This window comes from Microtus oregoni, unplaced genomic scaffold, assembly GCF_018167655.1.
Source record: "Microtus oregoni isolate MIOR12 unplaced genomic scaffold, Mior012 000049F_ref0000343, whole genome shotgun sequence".
Taxonomy (NCBI): Eukaryota; Metazoa; Chordata; class Mammalia; order Rodentia; family Cricetidae; genus Microtus; species Microtus oregoni.
Genome location: NW_024543223.1, coordinates 6,784,833 through 6,810,851, shown reverse-complemented (window position 1 = coordinate 6,810,851; position 26,019 = coordinate 6,784,833). Strand labels below are relative to the sequence as shown.

General features: G+C 53.3%; 1 protein-coding gene across 1 annotated transcript; it reads left to right on the top strand.

The window, feature by feature from the left end:
• Positions 1 to 294: 294 nt before the first annotated feature.
• Positions 295 to 26,019, top strand: Wfs1 (wolframin ER transmembrane glycoprotein). The gene is made up of 8 exons (XM_041636548.1): positions 295 to 418; positions 7,721 to 7,972; positions 15,440 to 15,522; positions 17,059 to 17,203; positions 18,584 to 18,754; positions 19,260 to 19,340; positions 20,718 to 20,869; positions 23,439 to 26,019. Exons 2-8 carry the CDS (start codon positions 7,726 to 7,728, stop codon positions 25,242 to 25,244), a joined length of 2,685 nt encoding a protein of 894 aa, XP_041492482.1. The 5' UTR covers positions 295 to 418; positions 7,721 to 7,725; the 3' UTR covers positions 25,245 to 26,019.

Sequence of the window (26,019 nt, the reverse complement as noted above, 5' to 3'; positions counted from 1 at the left end):
TGTTACTCTGCAGGCTCGTAAGCTCGGATAAGGAAAGAGTCCTGGAGGCGGGCGGCTAGAGGGCTGGACCCGGCCGAGTTCACTCCTAGACTTTCCCTGTGGGCTGGCCGGACCCGCCCTCCCGGCGCCATCTGTCCGCTTGTGGACCAAGAGAGCGCGTCGCTGCAAGGCGAGGCGTACCGTCATTGGCGAGAACACACAATGATTGGCGGGCTCACCGGCCTCTCAACGGGCCCAGTCTCGGGAGCAGCTTCAGGAATGGAGGGCGGCAGAGGCCCCGCCCAGGCTCCGCCCCCTGCCTGGGGCCGCGCTGGTTGCAGGGCCGAGAGCACCGCCTTGCTTGCTCTGCTGGCCGGGGCAAATCTCCGCGGTTTCTGAGCAACTTTGCTGCGGGTTGGGAGGCCCAGCACTGCGGCCGGTGAGTACTTCAGGATCGTTGTGCCGTGGCCTTGGCTCTGGGTGCGCAACGACAGGGAGGGTTCCGGAGCGCTGGGAGGCACCGCTCTACCGGCCTCAGTTTCCCTTGATGGGTGGCCAGGCCCCAAGTCAACTCCAAGTTGCCAGAAGTTGTAGGCCAGGACTCTCGCTGCTCCTCGGAGCCCGAGACGCCTACTGCCCCAATCGGATCAGGTGTGCCCCAACCGCGCGCCCCTCGTCCAGCCCCGGAGTACTGGGCACACCTACAAATCTCCCCGCGAGACTGCGCTGCGGATCGGACAGCCGGTCATCTGGGACTGTTCACGCCCCAGAACTGCCCCATCATGCCCTATTCCCTCCCCCCCTTCCCCCCGCCTCGCACAGGGCCCCACAGGACCTGATTCTTGGGGCGTTTGGAGGCTGTTCCTCTCCTCCTTCGGTTCTCAGTGAAGGAGGCAGGACAGCGGGAACCCTTGTGAACTGCTTGGAGTGACCCACCCTAGTATGAACCGCTGAACTGTGGTATGGTATGCCCCTGGCTCTGGAATGCACCGCACCTTAGGAAATTTAGGTTCTGGTCGGATAACTGTCTTCTGGAAAATCTGACCCTGTCCTTTTGGTGTGATTGCAGCTGTGTCCTTTCACCGTATTTGGTTAGTTGACGTTATATGATAGCCCAATAAACCAGTGTATGGGTTCCTTAGAACTACCTCCCTGCTACCGCCACCTTCCACCGCAAGCTGACCCCTAGTTCCAGGGGTAGAACTTAGAGTTTTCATTTGCCACTAGAGGCTCAGTAGATTTGGGACCTGACCAGGACAAAACGCTGCTAATGGACAGAGCTAATGAGCCTCTGCCCCCAGCAAGCAAGTGCAGCCCTTCCTCCCTCACCTTGGACAATGACCCCTGGTGGTTGGCTAGGACTTTCCTATCTCTAGGCTCCATCACTCACTCAGAGCCTGAAAGAAGGGGGAGGAGGGTTGACTTCCTGCTTTTACACCTGTTGATTTGGGTCTCTAAGGTGCTGATGACACTCATAGGTACTTTTCATCCGACTAGCGATCTAGAGAGAGGTTCTTTTATGTTCCATTTCCTTCCTGAATGCTCCTTGAACCTCCCCAGACACAGGCAGCATCTGCTGGAGATGCCCTTCGCCTTCTTTCCCAGGTGGAAAAATGTGGGGAGTGCCCCAGTGCTGGCCTCTCCTATGCCTTCAGAAGGTTTGGGGCTGGTCACACAGGAGACCTAGCTCAGTCTTGGTCCCAGAAATGCCTACACTGTCTGACAGCTGCCAAACACAGTGCCAAATGGGTAGGGAGCACTATGCTCTGTAAGGCACCCCTCCTCCCACCTCCCCAACGGTAGGAGGAGGCTGAAGTCCCCAGACACATGCCAAGTCACTTCTGAGTCCCCACTTCTTAGTACCTCTTACATCTTAGTCCGGTTACAACCTCCTGTGCACCCTGGCTTCCCATCTACCCCAGTGCTTGCCCTGTCCAGGCCTCTCACTCTGTCTGGATGGCCCCCACTCTCCTCCCTGCTCTTCCATGGCTCCAGGCACCCTCAAAGGCTCTTACATTCTTGGGCCTATGGGACCAGGCTCACTCCTAGCCTGGCATTCCATCTGGCCCCAGGGGACTGATGTTTGTCTATCTCTTCATCCCTTCCCCAGGACACGAGTACATCTAATGCTGAAAAATCTTTTCTTTTCCGTTTGTCCCGAAGGCTTTGCAAAGTCCCTAACGTGACCCTTTCCATGGTTAGATGAGAGCTTCTCTGTCCATTCCATCACTGTGGTTTCTCCAACGGGGCTGTCTAACTAGATATCACCTTCCTACCAAGACAGATGCTCAGAGATTAGCCCTGGAGCATCTTCTCCTGGGCTCGACATAAGATAGGTCCCCCAATCCAACCTGCTGACCCTCACAGCCAGCCCAGAGCAGGAGCGACGTGATGAGCTTTGCCCACCACTGCAACCCATGCCCCTCCCAGCTCACTCCCCCTCTGTCCCTGTGAACTTGTCACACTGGGAGAGCTGGACTGTTCCTTGGTTTAGACTTAATGCTCTGGGCAAAAATAGGCATCTGGGAGCCACGAAGGGCTTTGTGACCTTGTCTTGAGGGTCAGCCCTGTGCCAAAGGGCTGGGTCAGGCCAGGCCAGAGTGGGCATCTCGTAGGCCAGGGGCTTGGTTACTGGTGGAATTTAAAATAATGTTTCATTTTAACTCTCCAAATGCTCCACATTCATGATAGAAAATAAAGGAAATGTATTTTTTAAGCTAAAATAAAACCACCTATGTTCCTTACTCAGATAGTACTGCTGTGGGGGAGGGGCATTTCTTCCATGTTTTTCTACAGATAAATTTTGTTTTCATCTGAAACAGACCCAGGATGGATTACCAAATCTGTTTGAAACACTGCTTGACAGTGTATTTTGCTTTCTGTCTTTGGCTCTCTGTACACAAGATCATGGTTAATAGCTGTGCAGTGGGTACCATGTGGAGGCTGAGGACTTTATCCCTGGGCTCTCAGGACACCAGCGCGTTGCTGTGAGGGATGCTTCTGTGTGTGAGCCTCGCCTGTGTCTCCCGTGAGCAGCTTGTGGAAGCAGAAAGGCTGGTCATGGGGCTTGTTACCAAGGGACTGAGAGAGAGGCACCATCCTCTGTAGACCAGAATGAAGCTGTCCTGGAAGGGTTCGAACTTTCTGCATAGAAAGCTCCATGCGTCCTATAGCCCCAACCTCAATAGAACACAGTCAGGCAGCCCTCTCCAGCGTGGCTTCTCCGGGGATAGCCACTCCTCAGCACAGCTCCTTGATGCTGACATTTTTGTTTAGATGGGATAAAAATACGCCCTCGTGTTCACAGGGAAGGAATGCCAGCCACTTTGTGTTTGGGGCTCTTACTCAATGATGGGTTCTAAAGCCACTGCTCTGGCCACTGTGGATCTGGGGCCAGAGCTGGGTGACGAGGTTCTTGTTCTACAGCCAGGGATTTCCAGTCCTAGGAGGGACTTGCCTAAGGTCATTCAGCCCTATCAGTCCCAGTGCTCTGAAGCCTGACAGCCTAGAGTTTCAGCTCGCATTCTTTAAACCCGAGTGTATGCCCTGAGGTGCAGCCCTGAATTCTGGACTCACCACGGCACCAGGCAGGTCCTCCCCCCACCCCCAATCAGGTCTGATGGTCTGATTCTTGTGTCTCTGTGACCAGTAATTCCAGGAAACTGTTTTGAATTAACAAGATCTTTGCCCTAAACTAGGCTTGGCCAGTGCCCCCAGAACCTGAAATGAATTCCCCTGCATCCATCCATCCTGTCCTACCAGATTTCTTTCTTTTTCTCTTTCTTTCTTTTTCTTTTTGGTTTTTCAAGACAGTCCTAGCTGTCCTAGAACTCACTTTTGTAGATCAGACTGGCCTCAAACTCATAGAAATCCACTTGCCTCTGCCTCCCAAATACTGGGATTAAAGGCGTGTGCCACCACCACCCAGCCTTACCAGACTTCTTGCTTTGAAGAGTTTTGCTTTGACTGCTGTGTGCACATGGCCAGTTACACAGGAGCGTAGCAGTCAGCCGTAGCCTGTTCCCCTGACATTTTCTGAAGGAGAGGCTTTCACACTCGGGTCTCCGTGTGTTCCTATGTATGCATGTACTCATGGATGCACACATGTGGGAGGCTAGAGGTCAACCTTAGCTGTTCTTCAACCACTGTCCACCTTGGGCTTTTGAAACAGGGTCTCTCACTGGCCTGGAGCTTGCCAACTAGGCGAGGCCGCCTGGCCAGCCAGGCCCCTGGATCAGCCTGTCTCTGCTTCCAGAATTACTGCATAAAAGCTTTTGTTTTTACACCGGGATTGGGGATTGAACTCAGAGCCTTATGCCTGGAAAGCATTTTTCCATTTGAGCTATTCCCAAAGTCCCCCATTTAGGGCTTTTGTTTTGTTTTAAAATGCCTCGCCATTTACAGGTGGCTTTCTCTTTTACCGTATCCCTTTGTACCTGATGTGGAAGGTATGGGGAAAACTGAGGCAGGGAAGCTAAGCAGCCACTCCCCATGGTACCTGTGACTATGAAGTGCCCTTTGGTCAGGAAAGTGATCTCTTTTCCATCACGGAGAGAAAACTGAAGCCCTGAGAGCTAGTGTTTAGGGCCTCAGAAGAGGCCTCTGGGAAACCCTGGCCAGTGTGTAGCTGGAGCTGCAACTGAAGGTTGTGAGGCTTTGTATTGGGGAGGGGTGGAAGGGCTCCCTGAAGAAGGACACTGCAGGCCACAACCGTTGCTTGGTGCTGTGGAATGACAGCCAGTGTGTCAATGAAGGGACCGGGAGAAGGGTAGGGAGCGTGCAAGGCCTCTTTCAGCACCATGTTTGCTGAGGTCGGAGGAATCACAGGAGAGTGGGTTTGAACCCAGCCCCGGCACCTCAAGCTGTTCGAACAGCTCCTCCTCCTTCCAGACCGCAGGTCCCGGGTCTGGGCGATGGAAGAGATTGAAGGCTGAACAGTTTCCTCACCAGGGACCTGGGATGGTGTGTTCCTATCTGCTAGGCTTGGAGGAGCCCACAGGAGGTGCATGCGAGGGCTAAGCAGAGCTTCTGCTTAAAGACAGGTGCTGTGCCTTGTGTTTGTGGGGCGGGGGAGCCCCTTCTACCTTTCATGAAAGTGGAAGTGGTACCTTTGTTCCACGGCAAGGGAACGAGTGGAGGAGGCAGCTTGCCGGCGACCCTGTCTTGAGTCCGAGGTGATCTGGTGGTGAGGTGGCTCTTTGTGGAGATCACAGCCCCTTGTTCACTGCACTGCCGGCTGTGACCTCCCGTGGGTCTGGGGGCTCCCATGGGTGTGAAGTCCCTGTCAGTTTGCATATCCTCATGGGTCTGTATGTCCCTGTAGATGTACAGTGTGTAGTCCCCCATTGCTCTGCATGCCCCTGTGGGGCTGCACATTTAGCTAGCTGATAAGGTCTGTAAGGCTTTGCCATTCCCGGAAGCCTGCGCTCAGAGCCCCACGTTGATTTCCAGGCATATTCATGAGACTTGGTCATGCTTTTGGTTTTAAATATCTCTGGGGAATGTTTTAAGATAAGGGCTCAAGAAAACATAAATAAGAAAGTAAATTGAATTAAGGACTCTGCCCCGTACAGGAGAATGTTAGATTGAAATCTACTTTGCCCTTTAGACACAGCTCCCCTCCATGGGACCCATTTGTAGCTGGGGGGTGGAATAGAAGTGGAAGAGTCTGTGACTAGCGTAGAAGCCTGGGTCCATTCCTGCCTTTTCTGGTGGTACAGTGCGCAGAACTACCCATCTGGGAACTGTTGGCCAGGCTCAGGGCTAGATACTGAGACCTGGTCCCTTGCAACCTGGTCTTGGGTCCCCTGTCCTCACAGTCACTCTGAGCATGGAGCTATGTCCTGGGTTCTAGATATGTATGCTGATGCTTGGAAGGGCACACGGTTGTTCAGGATCACATGACCGGTAGCCCAGACCAAGAGATCAGGGACCCTTTGAGTCAGAATTCTATTTCCTCATAGCTAGACTCCCCAGCTTGTTTCCTTAAAAGTGACGAAGAGGACAGTCATGGCCTTGACTTTATGGAGGGTCATTTGGGAATCTGAGGAACGGTCTTTCCACATTCTGGTGTGCAGGGGTCCGGCAATTTCAGGGGTCTCTCTCTGTCCCTTCAAAGCCCTTCTTGGCTTGGAATCCTCCAGTACTTGCTGTTCTATGGTCCCTGCTCATGAATGCCTTAATGATGATGACCTGTTATTTTCCAAGTTGCTAAGCAACATGCAAGGTCCTTTTGCTGACCGGTCAAGGCCTTTCACCAGTGTTGCATACTGACCGCTCTCCAGGCACTTCGAGAGCTGGCTTTGTATAACGTGTATTACAAGCTGGGGTGTATGGTCCTGAGACTAGGGCCAGTCTCTAGGGCTCACCAGTTGTGCCCCTACCTCAGCCTCATCCCGTGTGTTTACCCGAGTGTTTCTTTTTAAAAAGGATTTGTTTTTATTTTGTGTGTATTTTATTTTATGTAGATGAGAGTTTTGTCTGTGTGCATGTATGTGTATCATATGCATGCATGCAGAGCCAGGAGAAGGCATCTATCATACCTGCTGGAACTAGAGTTAGAGATAGACAGTTCTGAGCTGCCATGTGGGTGCTGGGAATGGGACGCATGTCCTTTGGAAGAGCTGTCAGTACTCTTCACCGCCGAGCCTTCTCCCCAGCCCCAGTGTTATTCAAGCTTCCATCAGAAGTCAGTGTGTTTACTGAAGTATGTTGTCTGGAGTTGTGGAATCTGAAGGCTGAAGTCAAAATGATGTGTCCAGGCCTGGTCCCTCTGGAGACTCCAGGCTGTTCTCCCCTCTCCATCTCCTGGGGTGTCCGTCAGTCCTTGGTGTTTGTCCTCTCGCAGTTCTGTTACTGCAGCCTCTGGTCTATCTCCATGTGGCCCCTGTGCTGGGTCTGTTTCTAAGGACACCACCAATTGAACTCCAATTGAACTTAGGACCAGCCTAAGTCCACGTGATCTCATTCAAACAGTTCAGCTATTCCCTCGGCAAAGACTCATTTTTCACAGATGCTAGGTGACCCATGTAGGTTCCCATGCATCCTCCATGGTGAGGCCCTATCTATGTTCAGTATATACCACATGTCCCATCTCTCTGAGTGTCTTCAGCATCATCCTCATTTCTCGAAGGAAAGCACAAAAGTCCAGGGTCACCTGGCTTGACCTGTTGAGAACTTGAAGCTGCCCCCCCCCCCCAGGGTCGTCAGGTTAAACGAGATTGCCAAGCTTGGCAGTGATGGAGGAAGGTCATTGGTTAAATAAAAAGAAACTGCTTGGCCCTCATTGGTTAGAAGATAGGTGGGAGGAGTAACCAGAACAGAACGCTGGGAGAAAGAGGAAGTGAGCTCAGACTCCACAGCTCTCCTCTCGGGAGCAGACGCCTCAGAGAGACGCCATGCTCCTGGCTCCTGGGCAGACACAGGCAATGAAGCTCCGACCCAGGATGGACGTGGGCTAGAATCTTCCCGGTAAGACCGGTGCTCACAGATTATTAGAGATGGGTTGATCCGGATATCAGAATTAGCCAGTAAGGGCTAGAGCTAAAGGGCCAAGCAGTGTTTAAATGAATACAGTTTGTGTGTTGTTATTTCGGGGCATAAGCTAGCCAGGCGGCTGGGGTGCCAGGGACGCAGCCCCGCCACTCTTATTACTACATGGCAGCTCACACCCGTTCCTTATTTTATCATCAGGCTGTTTCAGGAGCCTTTTTGTGTGTCTGACCCTCCTTTTTGTTTGCAGGCAAGATGAACTCCGGCACTCCACCTCCAAGCCCCTCTGGCCCACCTCCTCCATCCATACCACAGCCCCAGGTCCAGCCCCAGGCCCGGGCCCGGCTCAATGCCACTGCCTCCCTGGAGCAGGAAAAGGTTGAGGCTCCACATGCTCCTAGACCTCAGGCTGATCCCAACGCTGGACCAAGTGCTGGGGAAGCAACCACTTCAGAGCCACGGGCCCCTCATGCCAGCAGCCGAGAAGGAGTACATAGAACTGGTAAGGGGTTAGGGCCAGGAAGGCCTGCAGTCCTCAGCCCACAACAACCTGGGGAAGCAGGGTGGACACATGGCTGGGTTCCTTAAGTTCCTCAAGTATTGGGGCTGCAGCATGCCAAGTGCATGTGGATGTCAAATGTGTGATTAACCCTTCAGTCAGCATCTTTCTCCCTTGGGCAGCAGCCTCACTTGGACCACATGGCTCAGAGATGTTCACGGTCACACCTGCAGTCTCTGTGGTACTACTTTGGACCCCCCAGCTCTCAGAAGGGCTCGAGTGCATAGTGGTTCTTACCTGTGTTCTTACCTCTGGGTTGTCACCTGTTCCTCCCTGCACCTTGAGGTCATTCTGCATCCTTCAGATTGGCCCTCATGGTCTCTCACCTCCTTTGCGCCCACTGAGAACCCCTGCTCCCTGCCCCCAAAGTGCTCTGCTCACCTTACCTTTTGGGATGCCATTTGCTCATGAGGTCACCTGCCTTTGCATCCTCTTTCCAGTCTCAGCTCATGGGAAGAACCACATATTCTATTGGCACCTGTGGGGTGCAAGCGTGCATATGCACATGCACATGCTCTCTTTCCCTCCCTCCCTCCCTCCCTCCTTCCCTCCCTCCCTCCCTCCCTCCCTCCTCTCTCTCTCTCTCTCTCTCTGGGAACAGACGTTTCCAAAGAAATATCCTCCTTATTCTGTAGTGCAGTCTGATGTCTCTTCCTGGTTTCTTAATTAAAAAATATTTCTTCTGGGAAGCATTTAAATTGACCTCATGGGCCTCTGCTGGGTGAAAACTGAGCCTTGGGAATAGTCGCGACTCGCCTCTGACTTAGAAGTGTCCTGAGATGCAGCAGGTCATTTATGGGCTGAGTGTGGGACTCTGTGCCTCTCAGGAGCTAGCCTATGTGATCTTATAGGGGCTTCTTGTCAACCTCTGGCCTCCCCAAGTTCTTGTGCCTCCAGGCAGCATGTGCCCTTCTCCTGTGGCATATGCCAAGCGGGGATGATTGTGGGAGGATGTGGTGGGGGGAGTAAGCATCAAGTTAAATGAATGAGAGCCCAGGTACACTATCTGCAGAGGCTGGAGTCCAGCAGTGCAGGACAGGGTCAATCCTGCAAGGATTGCCCTGGGGGGCAGAGGATGGGAGCGTGTCAGGAAGGAGCACCCAAGGACCATGTGTGGAGAGTGGACATGGGCTGTCATGATGCAGGAGGACAATGCTGCCTGTTGGTGGCAACTGACTAGCATCGACTCCGGCTCTGGATCCTGTGTACTCGGCTCATCTCCTCTAGTTAGTCCCTGCCACCCTGGCATTTGTGTGACTCCACAGTTTCACTTGATACCGTGTTCCAGCGTGTGATGTCATCTACCGGGCCTTTGCCTCCTGGGGTGGGTAGACACAGAGTGGGGCTGTATCTTTGGGCAAAGGTTTGTGTTAAATTACTTCTCTCCATGGGCTGTAAAGAAGTAGTGTCTGTGTGGCCTCGGCTGCTGCCATGCAGATGCTGAGACTATCTCTTGCTATACCTGGGGGTTAGTGCGAGGTTCCTTTTGGTCCCTGGGTGGTAGGTCTGAGTGATGGGGTACCACCTCCAGTCCTGGTCAGTTTGTTCTGTAGCAGACTTTCTCAGATCACCAGCCCCCAAATCATGACAAGGAGACTTCTTATTAATTATGAAAACCCAGTCTTTAGCCTGTGCCTGTCCCCCTAGCCCTTATAACTTCATTTAACCTGTTTCTCTTCATCTACATTTTGCCTTGGGACTTTTTACCTTTCTTTCATTCTGTATGTCCTACCTTTCCTGCTGCTTCTGTGTCTGGTTGGCTGGTGGCTGCCTGGCTGACTGGCCCCAGGTGTCTCCCTCTGGTTCTCTCTGGAGCCTAGATTTCTCTCCTACTTATTCTTTCTGCCCACCAGCCCTGCCTATCCCTCTACTGCCTAGCTATTGGCTGTTCAGCTTTTTATGAGAGCAATCAGTGCCTTAGGCAGGCAAGCTGAAACAGCAACACATCTTTACCTGGTTAAGCAAATGCAGCATAAACAAATACAACACACCTTTTCACAGTTAAAATAATATTGCACAACATTGTTCTGCCACCTTGTTGCAGCTTTTGGCATTTTCTGTTTTCTCTGAGAAAGGCCAGCAGCCCTCAGTGACCACTCCAACCCAGCAGCACCCCTGTGTCTACCGCTGTCTGCCAGCCTGTCCATAGATCACAGCCTGGTGTTTTAGTTCCTGAATCAAGGGACCAGATCTTCTGGCTGCCTCCCTGGCTAAGGCTCCTGGGCAGCTAACACTGCCTGGCCAATGTCACCTTCAGCTGTCCTGTGCTCCGGCCCTTTGCTTTATAAATATTCTTAAGAGATCACTGTGTCCCTCAGCTTTGCCTCCAAGGCAGTCAAGGCCTGGCCCCAGATCCAAGCCCAGCGCCAAATGCCACCCACCCCTTCTCCCTGATATCGTGTGACTCTGGGGGCAGAGGCCATGCCGGAAAGCTGGGTTTCAATGTGGGTATCTGAGTAAAAGGCCCAGATCGCTGTTTCAGATACCACCAGGAAGCAGGTGTCAGCCGTGTGTGCTCTGCCCCCAGTGGCACTGGGAAGAGCCAGCCAGGCAGGACAGCAGTCTGGAGGTTCCAGTCCTTAAAAGTCGAAGCTTCAACTCTCCTGTCCCTGGTCACTGATGTTGGACAATAGGCCCCACCCTGCTGGCAGGGGCATTGGGGCCTAGAGTTCCTGCCAGGGAGAGTTCAGCTAGTTGGCTAACATGTCTGCAGGTTCACTGAGCATCTGCTAAGATACAGATGTGTAACTACAACACAAGGCTTTACCTAGTAACTCTTTAGGCCTGAATGCATTGGCCCCTCCCCCACTACAAGCCTGGGGTCTGGCACTGTCACCTGCTGCCATCTCCTTTCTCAGATGAGAAAGCAAATGGAAAAAGAAGCTGTGGCCCCGGGCCCCACCCAGCTGGGGTGGGAGACGTGGGAGTTAGGAATAGTTTGATTTTGTACTTTCCAGTGGGCCACCAGGGACTTGGTAGCCAAGGACAGAGGACATACTCTGTGCCTGCTGAATTGAGTGCATTGTGCCAAGGGAACCGTCACCAAGCCAGTTATCTGTCCCCAGAGTGGAGCCTGCCAGGCTTTGGTGACAGGGTCCAAGGCTCATGACTGCCCTAAAGGACCCTTCCCAAACCTGTGCTGCATGGTGACAAATGAGGGATGGCATCTTTGGCATTGATCTCAGTGCTGGGGACTTTGGTTGTAGCCCCTGAGGGAACCTGGAGTTAAGGTATCATCTGAATTGCCTTTCAAAACCTGGGGCATGGTCCAGCGCTGTTTAGGGGTCCCCACTCTCCAGCTCTCCTCCAGATTCCCTTCTGGTCCACAGAACTTTGCTTCAACACTCACACTCCTGGCCCTGCTGGTAGTCCTGGCAAGCTACCTGCCATATGAGAAGGTGCCCTGCTGGTGCTCATGGCTGGTCTGGGATGCTCTTGAGACCAGACAGCAAAGGAGACCAGCACCATGGGCTAGCAGGCCACCACAGGAAGGGACGAGGCTCTGGGGGTGCCTAGGGACTTCTGAACAGAGAGATGTGTCCATCCTGAATGTTGAGTTTTGCCCCAGCAGTGCTGCCCAGGTCACATACAACTTGTGTCCAGCTGTGCCCAGCCAGTCAGTCAGCAGGAGCTCATAGCCACATAGCCCATAGGTCAGCACAGGAGCCCAGCGCCTCTTCCATAGGTGTCCTGGGCTTCAGGCCTCAAGGGTCTGTCCTAACACTCCTCAGCAGAAGCCCAGAGCCTGGTCCTAGTGACCTAGGTGGCCTAAGTGACTCAGTGGACACAGAGGGCCGGGGACTCAGTGTGATCTGCCAATGCTATCTGTAACCCTGCCCGTGTGTCCCTCTGGTGGCAGAACTGAATAGACTTGCTGCTGGGTTGGCTTAAGCGACACTGGTCTGGGCCTGTTGGAGACTTCGGACTGTCATGCTGCCTAGGGCCCCTGGCCTGGTGTGACAGGAGGAAGGAAAGTAGGCTGCATGGACCTGCAGCCCTGGCCCAGGTGCACCCGGGGTCAGACGCAGACCTCTGGGACAGAGGCCATCTCGATCCCAGCCTGGTTACAGCCCTTTCTCTTCACCCCTCTGGGCCTCTCAGGAGCCCCTGGGCCTCACAGGGCTTCTGGTAGAACCATGGCTGTTTAGGTGTGAGGAGCCAATGTAGAATTGAGTCTCATAGTTTAGGAAGCAGCAAAGCCTCTATTCCTCCTGGCCCGGCCCACGGCCTTGAGTACACACTGACCCTGTGCTTCAGCGGCCGTGTCATGAGGCCACCCCTGATGGTCCCTGTGTCTTCTGGAAAGCTGGCAGCGTGCCTCTGTTTGTTACTTCCAGTCTCTGGTTGCATTCCAAGCCTCTCATGTCAGCCTCTCCAGGAAGTCTCTCCAGGCAGGGCCGTCGTCTCCAGTGATCATGTCACCTGAGCTGACAACATGGCTGTTCTCCATGGCTCTCCTCACTGGCTCTCAGAGTGAGCTGTGACCATGGCTCCTTGGCTTAGTAACGTCCGCTGGGTGGGTGACAGGGGCCAAGGGCCTTAGCCTGTTCAGGCCGCCAAACAACAGCTGTCTTTGTGCCTTCCCTATGGTTCTGCCAGCTAGAAGGGTGGGTGGTGTCACTGCTGTCCCACATATGCTGAAGAACCCCTCAGAGTGATCCTGATTGCCCCGTGTGGGGGACTCGGTCAGTTCTTTGTGTCCCCATCTCCCTATGGGAGACTCCTCAACCTGGCTATCCTACATGGGACAGAGACTCCATTGGTCTAGGGTGGCCCCAGCTACCCTCTTTATTGTGTAGCCCCCCCCCCCCACCCACCCAGGTAGCCTTGACTGTCCAGTGAGGGAAAACCCTAGTACACATGATCCTCTGCTCTGGCCACAGGGGTGATGTGACCCCAGTGCCTTTGCCATTCTTCTCGCCCATCAACATAATCCCTTCTGATGGATGGACAGAGAAATGCTGGAGGCCAAAGACCCAGGACCCATGATGAGGAAGTGTGACATGTTAGAGACAGGATGCTGTGTCGGATTTATTGGTCGTGTGTTTATAATTGTGTTCTTCTAAGGGTGTTTAACATGCTATAGGAAGTTTAAGCAATATTAGGTATAAGATGACTCGGTAGTATGGAAACAGAAAGTAGCTTGCTGTATGGAGGTTGCCTATGGGAGTGCTTGGTGTACAGTCAAGGTTGGGTAGAGAAAAGTGTCAGAGGCTGTCTGGCGTGACTGAGCATGGCCCTGCAGGCAGCACCACAGTCTCCAGACCGTGAGTGCTGGGTGGGTGTGCTGAGACGCGTAGGCCAGAACACTGCTGACCTACACACAGCTACTCCCTTGTCGGCCCAATGCACTTAGCCCTGTTTGTTCTGAGTTCGCTGAGCTGTACTGCTGGAAACAGGGGCATGGAGACCAGTCAGACCTAGTGCAGCGGACCACGCCATTGCACTGCTGGGGACTGGGATGGATGAAGGAGCTGGGGCCAGCAGAAAGGACAGTGTACCACGGGGGTTCTCCTCCCCAAGATGGTCAGCAGGACTGCCAAGTTTGCATGCTGTACAGGACTCTTTCAAGTACATGGAACCTATGGAAGAGCACCAGCTGAAGAGATGGGCAGGGCCCTGTCCATGGGCTCACAGAGGTCAGGACCTTCACAGAATTATATGAGCTACTTATGACTATAACTGATTAGCTATGACTGGACAATTGGAGTTAGTTAGGAGCCTCTCAGTCACAGATGACGGAAACCCAGTACGCACTGGCAGGAACAAGAGTGGGGGACAATGACAAGGACCTCTTCCTTCCTTCCTTCCTTCCTTCCTTCCTACCTCCTTCCCTCCCTCCCTCCCTTTCTCCCTCCCTCCCTCCCTCTCTTCTTTTCTTCTTTCCTCCCTCCCTCCCTCCCTTCCTTCCTTCTTTCCTCCCTCCCTTCTTCCCTTCCTTCCTTCTTTCCTTCCTTTTCTCCTCCTTCCCTCCCTCCCTCCTTTCTTTCTTTCTTTCTTTCTCCTCCCTCCCTTCTTTGCTTCCATCCTTCCTTCCTGTGTATGTGGAATGTGGTATGATGGGGGGGGGATTGTGTTGAGTGTGTGCATGTGATTTGCAGGTGTGCACACAAGAGGCCAGAGGAAGATGTTGGGTAACCTCTTCTATTGCTCTAATTCCCATGAGACAGGTTCCCTCATTGAATTAGAAGTTTCATGTTTTGGCTTGATTGGCTGGCTGGCTGGCTGGCCAGGATCCCTCTTCCTCTGGTCTCCAGTTCTGGGGTTGCTGGCATTCACAGCCGTGATTAGCTTTTTTGTGTGGGCTCTAGGGATTTAAACTCAAGTCCTCACTGCTTATGGGGCAAGTACTCTGAACTTAACCCTCTGCACTATCTCCCCAGCCCCGGACCATATACCATAGAGACTCTAGCTTTCTACTCCAGGTGAGGCTGGACCCAGGAGTTCATGTACTGTCACTAGGAGGTATCCTCCCCTTTACTCCACTCTCTACTCTGCTCTGCCTTCCTGTGGTGTCCTCTCTCTCAGGTAGGCTCTTTCCATAGGGTACCCCACCACAGAGCCGATCTGGCATGAGAGGAAGGCTGATCTTACAGACCCAGTACAAGGCACCATTGGCTTGACACTGTCCATCCCTGAACCATGCACTTGTTTGGGGATGGGAGGTGCCAGGTAGACTTGCACAAATTTCCCTACAGCCCCTGACGAGGTTGCTGCTTATTTCTTATTGGAGTGTGGTGAGATCATGAGGGTAGAGTCTCATAAATAAGATTGGTGCCCTTATAAAATAAGTCCAAGAGCTATCTTGCTCCTTCCAGACAGGGCAAGGTGCCACCATGAGCTATAAACCAGATCCTGAGATCTGTCGACTGGCACCATGAACTCGGACTTCTCAACCCCCAGAACCCTAAACGATAAACTCCAGATTGTAAATCCCCAGCTCACAGCATTTTTCGGGGCAGCCTTGACAGTGAAGACACCAACCCTTCAGAATAAAAGTGCCCGTCAAAGGTGTCCAAAGCCGCGCTGCCTGCAGAGCACAGGTGTGCATTCTCTTTAAGGCCTCTCAGACTGCAGCCCTGTGAGTGGATTGGAGCTGAAGGGCAACAGTGGGACTCAGGTCTGCACCCCACTCCCAGTCCTCACACCCACAGAGCTCCTAGTGGCAAACACCCCTGGTACAGAACAGGCTGCCACTGTTCCGACTTGCTAGCAGCGTCGGAAGGCAACCCGCTGTCTCCCAGGCTCCCTTTCTGTCCTAGCCTCATCCTCCACCTGCCTCGCAGCTCATCCTCCTGCCTCACTGAGAATCAGTGGCAGAACTCCTGAATCCTGGTCTTGCCATCCCTCATTCCACTGGCGGGTGTAAGGTCTGGCTGTGTGACATTCTGATTTCTCCTCATGTTCAAGGTCCTGTGAAAGCAGATGTGGAGATCCCCTTTGAAGAAGTCCTGGAGAAAGCCAAGGCTGGAGACCCCAAAGCACAGACAGAGGTGAGGACCAGCATCTGGGGTGGGGGAAAATCTTAGAATGTGACCCTCCATATTGGTTAGTTTGGGGTGGTTTTTGTTTGTTTGTTTTTGTTCCTTCAGGACTTCTTGGTGCACCTATATTCACCGCTCTCGTCCAGCACACACATCCTGTCTTGGGCATGCACTCCTCCAGGGCACCCTCCCTCCTTCCTGCCCACGTACCCTCTTCCAGCTGTCTGCAGCAGGCTTGCTCCTAAGGAGGGCTTGCCTCAGCTGCAGGCTCACCATGTCCAGGGCACGGGACAGGAACGTGGTAAGCAGAGGAGCCCAGACAGGACAAGCTTCCTGGGTGTCAGAGACCCAGGTGACAGGCCATCCTCAAGATGCCCTGGCAGGTGGAAATCAGATGTCTCATGCTTTGGCTGCCGTGGAGGCCAAGACAGTTTTGTCCCCTCCTGTCGGTCCTTCTGCACTGTGCAAGCAGCCAGACCAGTCCATGCTCCCTGCTATTTCCCATCCCTGGGTCTAGGGTGCCCCACTCTGCCTCCAGCCTCACCTCAGCTAACCCTAAAGGGAGGTCACTGTGATGTAAGGGACCGAGAGTGACCTCTGACCACCTGACTTCCATGTTTGTAGCTCAAGCAAGTGACTCCTGGAGTTTCCCACCCTACAGCCCTCAAAGAAGAGCGAAAGTCTCTATGTAGGGGCACAAGGAAAATTTTCTGTTTGTATCTAAGGGGCCATTTGGACTGTGAAGTCATCCCCAGCCTGTGCCCCGTGCCTCCAGAGGCTAGTGAGCATCCATGGAGCTGGTTGGGTTGTGAAGTCCTCCCCACCCTCCTGAACTCAGGGAGCATGCCCCGCTCTTTCCTGGCCTATCTGTGTTTTTGGCTTCCCTTTGCCCATCTGTAGAGTAGGAAGATTGGACTGGGTTAGTGAGCATTTTTGCATAGGGCCAGAGAGTAAATATTTTGGAAGCCACAATCTGTCTAAACTAATCAACATTTCCATGACAAACAGAAAACCTGTCATGTCAGCATGTAAGCAAGCAGCCATGGTTACAGTTCAGTAAATCTGTCAGGGCTGGTGAGATGGCTCAGCAGGTAAAGGTGCTTGCAGCCCCAAGCCTGGTGTCCTGAGTTTGAGTCCCAGAACCCACATGGTGGGAGGAGAGAAACGATTCCCATGAGTTGTCCTCTCACCTCCACATGTGTGCTCTGGCATCCATGCACACACATGTGCATATGCAATAAATGAATAAATAAATGTAATGCTTTTTATTTTAAAATTCTATTATAAAAGTAAGTAGTAATCTGGCCTAGGACCAGGGCTTCTCCTGGCTGCCTTTCTCCAGCTTGAGCTGCTGGAGAGGCAGCAAATGGACTCAGCCATTTTCTGCCTCTAGTTTTCCTACCATAATGGGGTTCCAGCACCCAGTAGGCGTGCAGCGAGGAAAGGAGCTAAGCACGGTGGAGAGCCCACATCCTGTCATCCTGCCCCATAGTGAGGAGAGCAGGGTCCTGGAAGCTGGAGGGTGACAGATGTCTCTGCTCTCAGGTGGGCAAACACTACCTGCGGCTTGCCAATGATGTCGACGAAGAACTCAACAGCTGCTCGGCCGTGGCCTGGCTAATCCTGGCAGCCAAGCAGGGCAGGCGGGAAGCTGTGAAGCTGCTGAGGCGTTGCCTGGCTGACAGGAAAGGTGAGACTGTGTGGGGCCTTCAGCCGCTGCATGCCGGGTACGTGGTTTGCCATGCTGGCCATGCTATCGGGAAGGGAGAGGTCTTTTTGTTGCCTCCTTGCCCTGAGAGGTTTCTGAAATCTGCCAGGTACTTCACAAGCCAGGCCAGTTCCTTGTCCTTTGTCCTGTGCTTGGTGTCTGCAGTAATTAGTAATCAATTATTCTCGCTTCCCTTCTGGGTTCTAGTCCAAATTGGGAAGTAACTCTTAGAGTCAGGAGGAGGCAACTGTCCCAAGGGCCCCGGAGTGCGAGTGTCCTGTAGTCTCCAAGTCTGCAGAAGGTGACATGGGGGTTTCACTGAGTTTTTGTTGTGGTGCATATTTTGATATTTATTTTTTTAATTGTAAATTTTTATGCTTGCTGTATAAAACTTGCAATATATAGAAGCCAAAAGGATACAAATTACTCATAACCAAAGCGCAGGGAGGCACTGTCTTTTCTTCTGGTATATATCAGTGTTTTCAAAGTTACATTTAGTATACGTAATTTTTTCTCTTCAACAACTAGACTGGTCATTTGGGGGAGAAACAAAACAAGAATGGTTTCCCCTTGAAGTTCTGTCAGCCAGGGTGTCCCAGCCCAACTGCCCAGGCCACAGCAGGCAGAATAACCTAGAGCTGGTCATGCTAGACTGTGGTTCCCAGGGCTGCCTAGGAGCAGGGGCAGGCACACAGCCCTGGAGGGTGGGAAGGGGAGGCTTACTCGCTCTGTCCTGCCCTGCAATAACACCCGAGATTCCTGGGCAGGTAAAAAGTCCAGTCCTCCTGAAAGAAAGGCCATACCATTTTGCCACTGCCGCCCTTGTCTCTGCTCACCTCACTCCCCTGGGCCATCTGGCATTCTTTCTTTGTTCTGTGTGGAAGAATCCATGTTCCCAGCTACCCTGGGTAGAATCCCAGCCCAGGAAACACTGTGGGCACAGGGATGCCCCCTTCTTGCCACAGTTCCACTGGTAATTGCAGCGATTCTGACCCAGATTCTAGGTGACTTGTTCCTCTTCAGACTTGGGCCTACAGCACCTTGCTTTGTACCTTGTTCCTACTGTAGTCCCTGCTGAGAGTCCCCTGAGGACAAGGTGTGAGAGGGAACAAGCCAGGAAGGGCTGGCAGCTCTGTGCTCCAGTGGACACTGAGGCATTGCCAGACCAGCCTAGCCTCCAACCTGGAGCATGGGTGCCGTCAGGGATAGGCTCAGATACACTCTGGGGACAGGTATCCACTCTACCCTGAGTCAAAGAAGCCAGTCATCCCTCATGACCCTGTGCCCAGCCTCCTGGGAGTACCTTTGGGGGCTGCTGTGGGGCATGGCTTTGCCTAATGCTTCTGTCTGTCTGTCTGTCAGGCATCACTTCTGAGAATGAAGCCGAGGTGAAGCAGCTCTCCTCTGAGACCGACCTAGAGAGGGCCGTGCGCAAGGCTGCCCTCGTCATGTATTGGAAACTCAACCCCAAGAAGAAGAAGCAGGTGGCTGTGTCCGAGCTGCTGGAAAATGTCGGGCAGGTCAACGAGCAGGGTAGGCCAGCCACATCACCAACAACTCCATTTGCCTTTCCTGTGGGGGTTGGGGCCCCATGGTTAGGAGGTGACTGGCATGTTGGCAAAGACTGTAAATACCATTTATTGTTCACTTATTCATCGGAGGTATCTTGGTCTGCTTCTGGTTTAAGGATCAGAGATACAGAGAGTGACAGAAGCTTGGTCCTCACTTCCAGGGTGAGGACTAGTATATGATATTGGCTAAAGGTGATCAAGAGCTGGCAGTGCCAGCCGAAGAGGGGAAGGGTGGGTAGGGTGTGTTTATCATTGAGTAGAAACAGCCCTGAGCACGCTGGTCCTCCTTGTGAGATGGTCCAGAAATAACTACCCAGGGATATGGCCCTGGCATATGATGGGACCCCAAGCCCTGTGGTCCCTGAGTACATAATAGCCCAGGATCCTGAGGACATGTGATTGGTGGGCTATGGGGCATGAAGGGACAACTTGGCAACCCCAGCTTCCAATTCTCTCTGATCCTACAGATGGAGGGGCACAGCCAGGCCCGGTCCCCAAGTCCTTGCAGAAGCAGAGGCGCATGCTGGAGCGGCTTGTCAGCAGTGAATGTAAGTATGGCTGCCCATCCTGCTATCCGCTGTCTGCTTCCCGTCCACCACCCAGATCAGCATCCTAGCCTGACTCGCCTGCTAGCGTCTCTGACTTAAATGGACTTTCATTCAGTCACTTTGAGGGACAGTGTTTTCGTCCCTGGGACTTGAGCCTTGTACACTGGGAGCTCAGACTACAGTGGGAAACAGATTACAGTGTGACAGTCCTCAACCCTGGGGAGGCCAGAGTCGGGGCTGGAACCTGAGTGAGCAGAAAGTTCAGTGAGGGAAACAGAAGGAGAGGGGGACCAGGGAGTGTGTGGGGGATGTGTCCCATGTTAGCACTTATGATGAGGCAGAAGTAGAGTGTTCCAGCATCCATGTAGGAGAGAGGCTGGGGATACACAGAGCTGGAGGTACTCTTGGAATGTCTGAGATCAGAATTTGAAGACACCAGACCATCCCTCCATGTGAGGTGGGAGTGGGGGGTGAAATCTGTATTTCAAGGGCCCCAGGCTCTTATCCTTGAGAAGATGGACATATTGGGGAGGGGGCTTATGGCTTCTCATCACTGATGGGAGAGCCCAGTGGGTGGGACAGGGGCTCACAATTGTGACTTGTCATATTAACTCATGAAGCTAGCCTAGTGGGAGCTTCCAACATGGCCATGGCTCTTGCTGACTCGCTGCCAGCATCTAGCCTTTGTCTTCCCTGAAGGCTGGGAGCCCAGCCTTTGACACAGGCTGCATTTCTTTCACCTGCCCCCAGTGTTTCCCAGAGCTTAGGAAAGCATCCAGCGCCTAGCAGGCTCTTGGCAACACAGGTGGGTCCTCCGGGGATCCCGGTGGGGTTAGGGTAAGAGGCAAACTTATGTTGGCCCTCTACAGATCCTGTGAGATGAGAGCTTGGTAGACACATGGTAGGCCTTGTTGGATGGAGGAGTTATTGGGTGTATAGTAGGTCTTTTGGGGGGTCATGATGGACAGGGGTCAGAGAGTCACAGGCCCCCGGATCCTGGGAGTGGCTAGTCCTTGGCACCTTGAGGCCCCGCCAGGTGGAAATGAGGGAAGGACATCAGAGGGTACCAGGGATGCAGGCTCTCTGATGGTCTAGCAGTAGAGCTTGGCTTGAGGGGTCAGGGGAACTTCAGGCATTAAGGACTGGGAAGGCAAGTCACTTCACATAGGTGGCATGTCACCTAGGGCAGAGGCAGAGGTGGAGTAACAGAGGGTAGACCCACCACTTCCTCCCCACCACCTTTTTTCCGTGTCCTTGCCCCAGGAATGGTCCTACGCCTAAACCCAGCTGGGCCCCAAGTTGCCACCTGCATCACCTGTGTTATCAGGGTCACAGTGATGCGGTTTGCAGAACCTGGTATCTTTTCCCTTGCTTCAGCCAAGAACTATATTGCTTTGGATGACTTTGTGGAGCTCACCAAGAAGTATGCCAAGGGCATCATCCCCACCAACCTGTTCCTGCAGGATGAGGATGAAGATGAGGATGAGCTGGCAGGGAAGAGCCCCGAGGACCTGCCGCTGCGCCAGAAAGTAAGTGCAGCTCCTGCCCGGCCAACGGCTCCCCTCCCAGAAGCTGCAGGTCAGAAGGGTCTTTGACTCCTCAGAAGGAGCCCAGATATGCTGGGGTGGTCTTCACCGGGTGCTTGTGGCTCTTTGCAGCCCTCGTGTCTGGGCAGATGTGCGTGGGCAGCAGGCCAAGACACTGGGGCTGCACTTTCACTTAGTTACTCTGTAGCGATGTTGTCGGTGGCCCAGGACAGAGGCCACTTTCTAAATATGCCTTCCCAAAACCCAGTGCTGGGGTCTGGGGCCAGCCGAGTCAGGGACACTAAGAATGAACTGGGAGGGCAGACACACTGGAGGGAGACATGAGGATAACAGAGACATAGAAATGCATCCTGCTCTGACAAGTCTCCACATTGTTGGGACCCAGTGCAAACACAGGGTATGGCCTTAGGAGATTGCAGAGTTGCCGCAAGTCAGCGTATGAAGCTGGGCTAGATGTCTCCATATCTTATTCTGCAGGAATATGAGCATCACTGGGTACTGGGCAGTTTGATCCAGGTAAATGGTTTAGTACAGTGTGGCCACAAACCCAAGGCCCACACAAGGACCTGTCACCAGAGGAATCGTCACGTAGCAAATAGCCATGCGTGCCGCAGTCCAGTGTTTATGACCAAGAAGAGATGAGCCACGCGTGATGAGTAAGATGGGGCGAAGAGGTCAGGATGGGGATGACAACATGACATGGCTTAGCTGGATGAGCTGGCATGAAGTAACTGGAAAGTCTCCACAGGGAGCTGGAGTGCGGAGCAGGTCGCCGCAGGGACAGGGAGACAGGACAGATAGAAAGATAGAAAGCAGGGGGCAGCTCAGCACATTCCAGAGAGATGAGACCCATGTGTGAGCCATGCCCCCGGGTTGTTGACAGGGAAAGCCTTACTCTCACCACTGAGGACAGGTAGCGGTAAGAGCAGAAAGGACTGTTACCCTGGAGGTGCTGAGCATCAGTGTGGCACAGAGGCTCATGGCTGGGAGGAAGGTCCACCCAGAGCTAGACCGGATTGAGCATGTTCACCGACAGGATGCCCAGATAGCACTGCTACCGTGAGAGGAGGTAGCTGGGGTACATATGGTTATTGGCAAAGAGGAGCCCCCCATAACACTCTTGCTAGTGAGGTCAAGCTGAAAGGATGAATTGGAGAAGACCCTCAGGCCAGAGCGTCCCAGTGCCTCCTTCTGCCACGTCCTGGTCTGAGTGTGTCCTGTCACCTCCCAGTGACCTGAGTCTGAACTGTGTGAGGTCAAGAAGTCCTTTTAAGGAGAGAGAGATTTAAAGTCTGCAACAAGATACTCCATGCTGTAATGTTTGGAGCCATCCCGGCCCTTTCGTCTCTTCCCACCGTGTCATTGGGAGTCTTGTGCAGAAAAAAAGCAGTGAGTCTCCATACGCAGGCTGCCTCAGCCCTCAGGGCCTTGCCTTGCAGGGAAGCAAGAGATTCCCGAGAGAGTAACAGGAGCCTTAAACCGATGACTCCCACAAAGAATGTTCTAGCTGCCGAGCAGCTTTGCTCAAGACTGAGGAAGAGGGTAGCCTCTTAAAAGCAAACTTTTTTAATGTTTTAAAATCCTAATATGTTTTACATTAAGTTACGGAAAATCTGACATGGACATTTTCTCTCAGATTTCAGCTTCCTCCCGCTTGCCTTGGGCATGCCAGTTAAAGGCGGCCATGTTCCGTGCCAGCTTGGGTTGTGGCCCTCTGCTTTGATTTACAGTCTCAGTGAGAGGACTGGGTGTTGAGCTCTCCAGAGCTCACCATCCTTCCTCAGTGCTCATGCTGCCATCTCTAGTGTGTGGTGTAGCCTGGTGATGTCATGGTTATTGTCCCTTTGACAACTGAGGAAACAGACTCAGGGAGTTGACATCCATACCCAGGAGAGTGACACACCTCTGACGGGCTGCTCAGTGCTGTTGTATATCGAAGCAGGAAGCCTGAGGGAAGAGGGGGAGCTAGGGACCCATGTGCCTTCCCCTAGATATGGTAGGCATGTGCAAAGAAATCCCTGATCACCCTAGCAGAAGGTGGATGTCTTAGTTACTGTTCTAGTACTGTGAAGAGACACCATAACCATGGCAACTTACAACAGAAAGCATTTAATTGCTTACAGTTTCAGAGGGTGAGCCCGTTCTCACTATGGCAGGAAGCATGGCATCAGGCAGGTAGGCCTGGCACCGGAGCAGAACAATAGCTGAGAACTTACATCCTGATCTGCAAGTTGCAGGCAGAGACAGAGAGCAAGACTGGCCCTGGTGTGGGCTTTGGAACCTTAAAGTGACATACTTCCTCCAACAAGGCCACACCTCCCTTCTTAAACAATTCCCTAATTGGGAACCAGGCACTCAAATATGTGAGCCTATGGGGTCCATTCTCATTTCAAACAACACAGTGGGAAGGTGTACCTCATCATGGAGGTATAGGGCTTAGAAGAAAGCAGACCCCTAGGCACTGTGGAGCATGGGGAGCACTAGAGAGTATCCATGTCGGATGGCAAGGGGCTCTTGTCCTGGTTAGTTCCAGCTGCCTGTCTCGCCCTAGGTGATGAAGTACCCTTTACACGCCATCATGGAGATCAAAGAGTACCTGATCGACTTAGCCTCCAAGGCAGGCATGCACTGGCTGTCCACCATCGTGCCCACACATCACATCAATGCCCTCATCTTCTTCTTCATCATCAGCAACCTAACCATCGACTTCTTCGCCTTCTTCATCCCCCTGGTGGTCTTCTACTTGTCCTTTGTGTCCATGGTCATCTGCACCCTCAAGGTGTTCCAGGACAGCAAGGCCTGGGAGAACTTCCGCACTCTCACCGACCTGCTGCTGCGCTTCGAGCCCAACCTAGACGTGGAGCAGGCGGAAGTCAACTTCGGCTGGAACCACCTGGAGCCCTATGTCCACTTCCTGCTGTCAGTCGTCTTCGTCATCTTCTCCTTCCCCCTGGCCAGCAAGGACTGCATCCCCTGCTCGGAGCTGGCCGTCATCTCCACCTTCTTCACGGTGACCAGCTACATGAGCCTGAGCAGCTCTGCCGAGCCCTATACCAGGCGGGCCCTGGTCACGGAGGTGGCTGCTGGCTTGTTGTCCCTTCTGCCCACCATGCCCATGGACTGGCACTTCCTGAAAGTGCTTGGCCAGACATTCTTTACCGTGCCCATTGGCCACTTCATCGTCCTCAATGTCAGCCTCCCCTGCCTGCTCTATGTCTACCTCTTCTACCTCTTCTTCCGAATGGCTCAGCTGAGGAACTTCAAGGGCACTTATTGCTACCTGGTGCCCTACCTGGTGTGCTTCATGTGGTGTGAACTGTCCGTGGTCATTCTGCTCCAGTCAACCAGCCTGGGCCTGGTCCGCGCCTCTATTGGCTACTTCCTCTTCCTCTTTGCCCTCCCCATCCTGGTGGCTGGCCTTGTCCTCATGGGCATGGTGCAGTTTGCCCGATGGTTCCTGTCACTGGACCTCACCAAGATCATGGTCACCACGGTGATCTGTGGCGTGCCCCTGCTTGTCCGATGGTGGACCAAGGCCAACTTCTCAGTGGTGGAGATGGTCAAGTCCCTGACTCGGAGTTCCATGGTCAAGCTCATTCTGGTGTGGCTCACGGCTATCTTGCTCTTCTGCTGGTTCTACGTGTACCGCTCAGAAGGCATGAAGGTCTACAACTCCACACTTACCTGGCAGCAGTACGGCTTTCTGTGCGGACCACGGGCCTGGAAGGAGACCAACATGGCACGGACCCAGATTCTCTGCAGCCACCTGGAGGGCCACAGGGTCACGTGGACAGGCCGCTTCAAGTATGTCCGAGTGACCGAGATTGACAACAGTGCTGAGTCGGCCATCAACATGCTCCCGTTCTTCTTGGGGGACTGGATGCGCTGTCTGTATGGCGAGGCCTACCCGTCTTGCAGCCCCGGCAACACATCCACAGCCGAGGAGGAGCTCTGCCGCCTCAAGCAGCTAGCTAAGCACCCCTGCCACATCAAGAGGTTTGACCGGTACAAGTTTGAGATCACGGTGGGGATGCCATTTGGGACCAATGGCAACCGCGGCCACGAAGAAGACGACATCACCAAGGACATCGTTCTGCGGGCCAGCAGCGAGTTCAAGGATGTGCTGCTGAACCTGCGCCAGGGCAGCCTCATTGAGTTCAGCACTATCCTCGAGGGCCGCCTGGGCAGCAAGTGGCCTGTCTTCGAGCTCAAGGCCATCAGCTGCCTCAACTGCATGGCACAGCTGTCCCCAGCCCGGCGCCACGTAAAGATCGAGCAGGACTGGCGTAGCACGGTGCACGGTGCCCTCAAGTTTGCCTTCGACTTCTTCTTCTTCCCATTCCTGTCTGCCGCCTGAGAAGTGTCCGCTGCTGGAGGAGGCTTCAACGCATGTTGCCGTGGGGCCCTCCCCGCGTGGCCATCCAGCCAGCTGGAGCAGTGCTGTGCTGAGCATGTGCGTGAGTGTGTGTGTATGTGTGTGTGTACATGTCTCTACTCTGCTCTCATGTGGGTAGATCCCACGTGCAGGGGCCTTGTGCCCACCTGTAGACTGCAGACCCAGCTGGAGAGTAGCTCTCTTTAGCTCTGTCCACTTTGAATGCCAGATGTCAAGAAATTGCATGCTATCTTCTCTCACAATCCTGCCCTTTTCCCACAAAGCTGGAGCTCTGGGCCTGGCCCCAAAGAGCCTCCGCCCCCAAGAGCACTTTACAGATATGAGTCTCCCCCTCAGCTCTTCATGCCTTCCTGCCCTCCCTTTTTTTGTGTGTGTGTTGGATTTGTTTTTCAAAGAACCAAATACGTGTTTGTGTTGACTTCATGGTAGTTTCCTTATTTATTTGGTTGCTGCTAATCCTTGACAGTAGCTGTCCCCAGTGGTCACGTCCTGCCTGGCTTCCTGCCTGGGGATAGCATGTCCGCACTGGGCTCTGAACACTACAGCCTGCCTTGGAGCTCTTCTGTCTCTGGAGCGTGGTAGGGAGTTTGTGAGGTCACCTCTTCTGCATCTCCCAGGACCTGCGAAATGGTGCAAGAGTGTCCCTTTCTGTACACAGGTAAACTTGGCCATGTTCGGTATGGCAGAGCCAAAAGCAAGGTCCTAAGGCAGCCGAAATAAAAAGCTTTGAAACCCA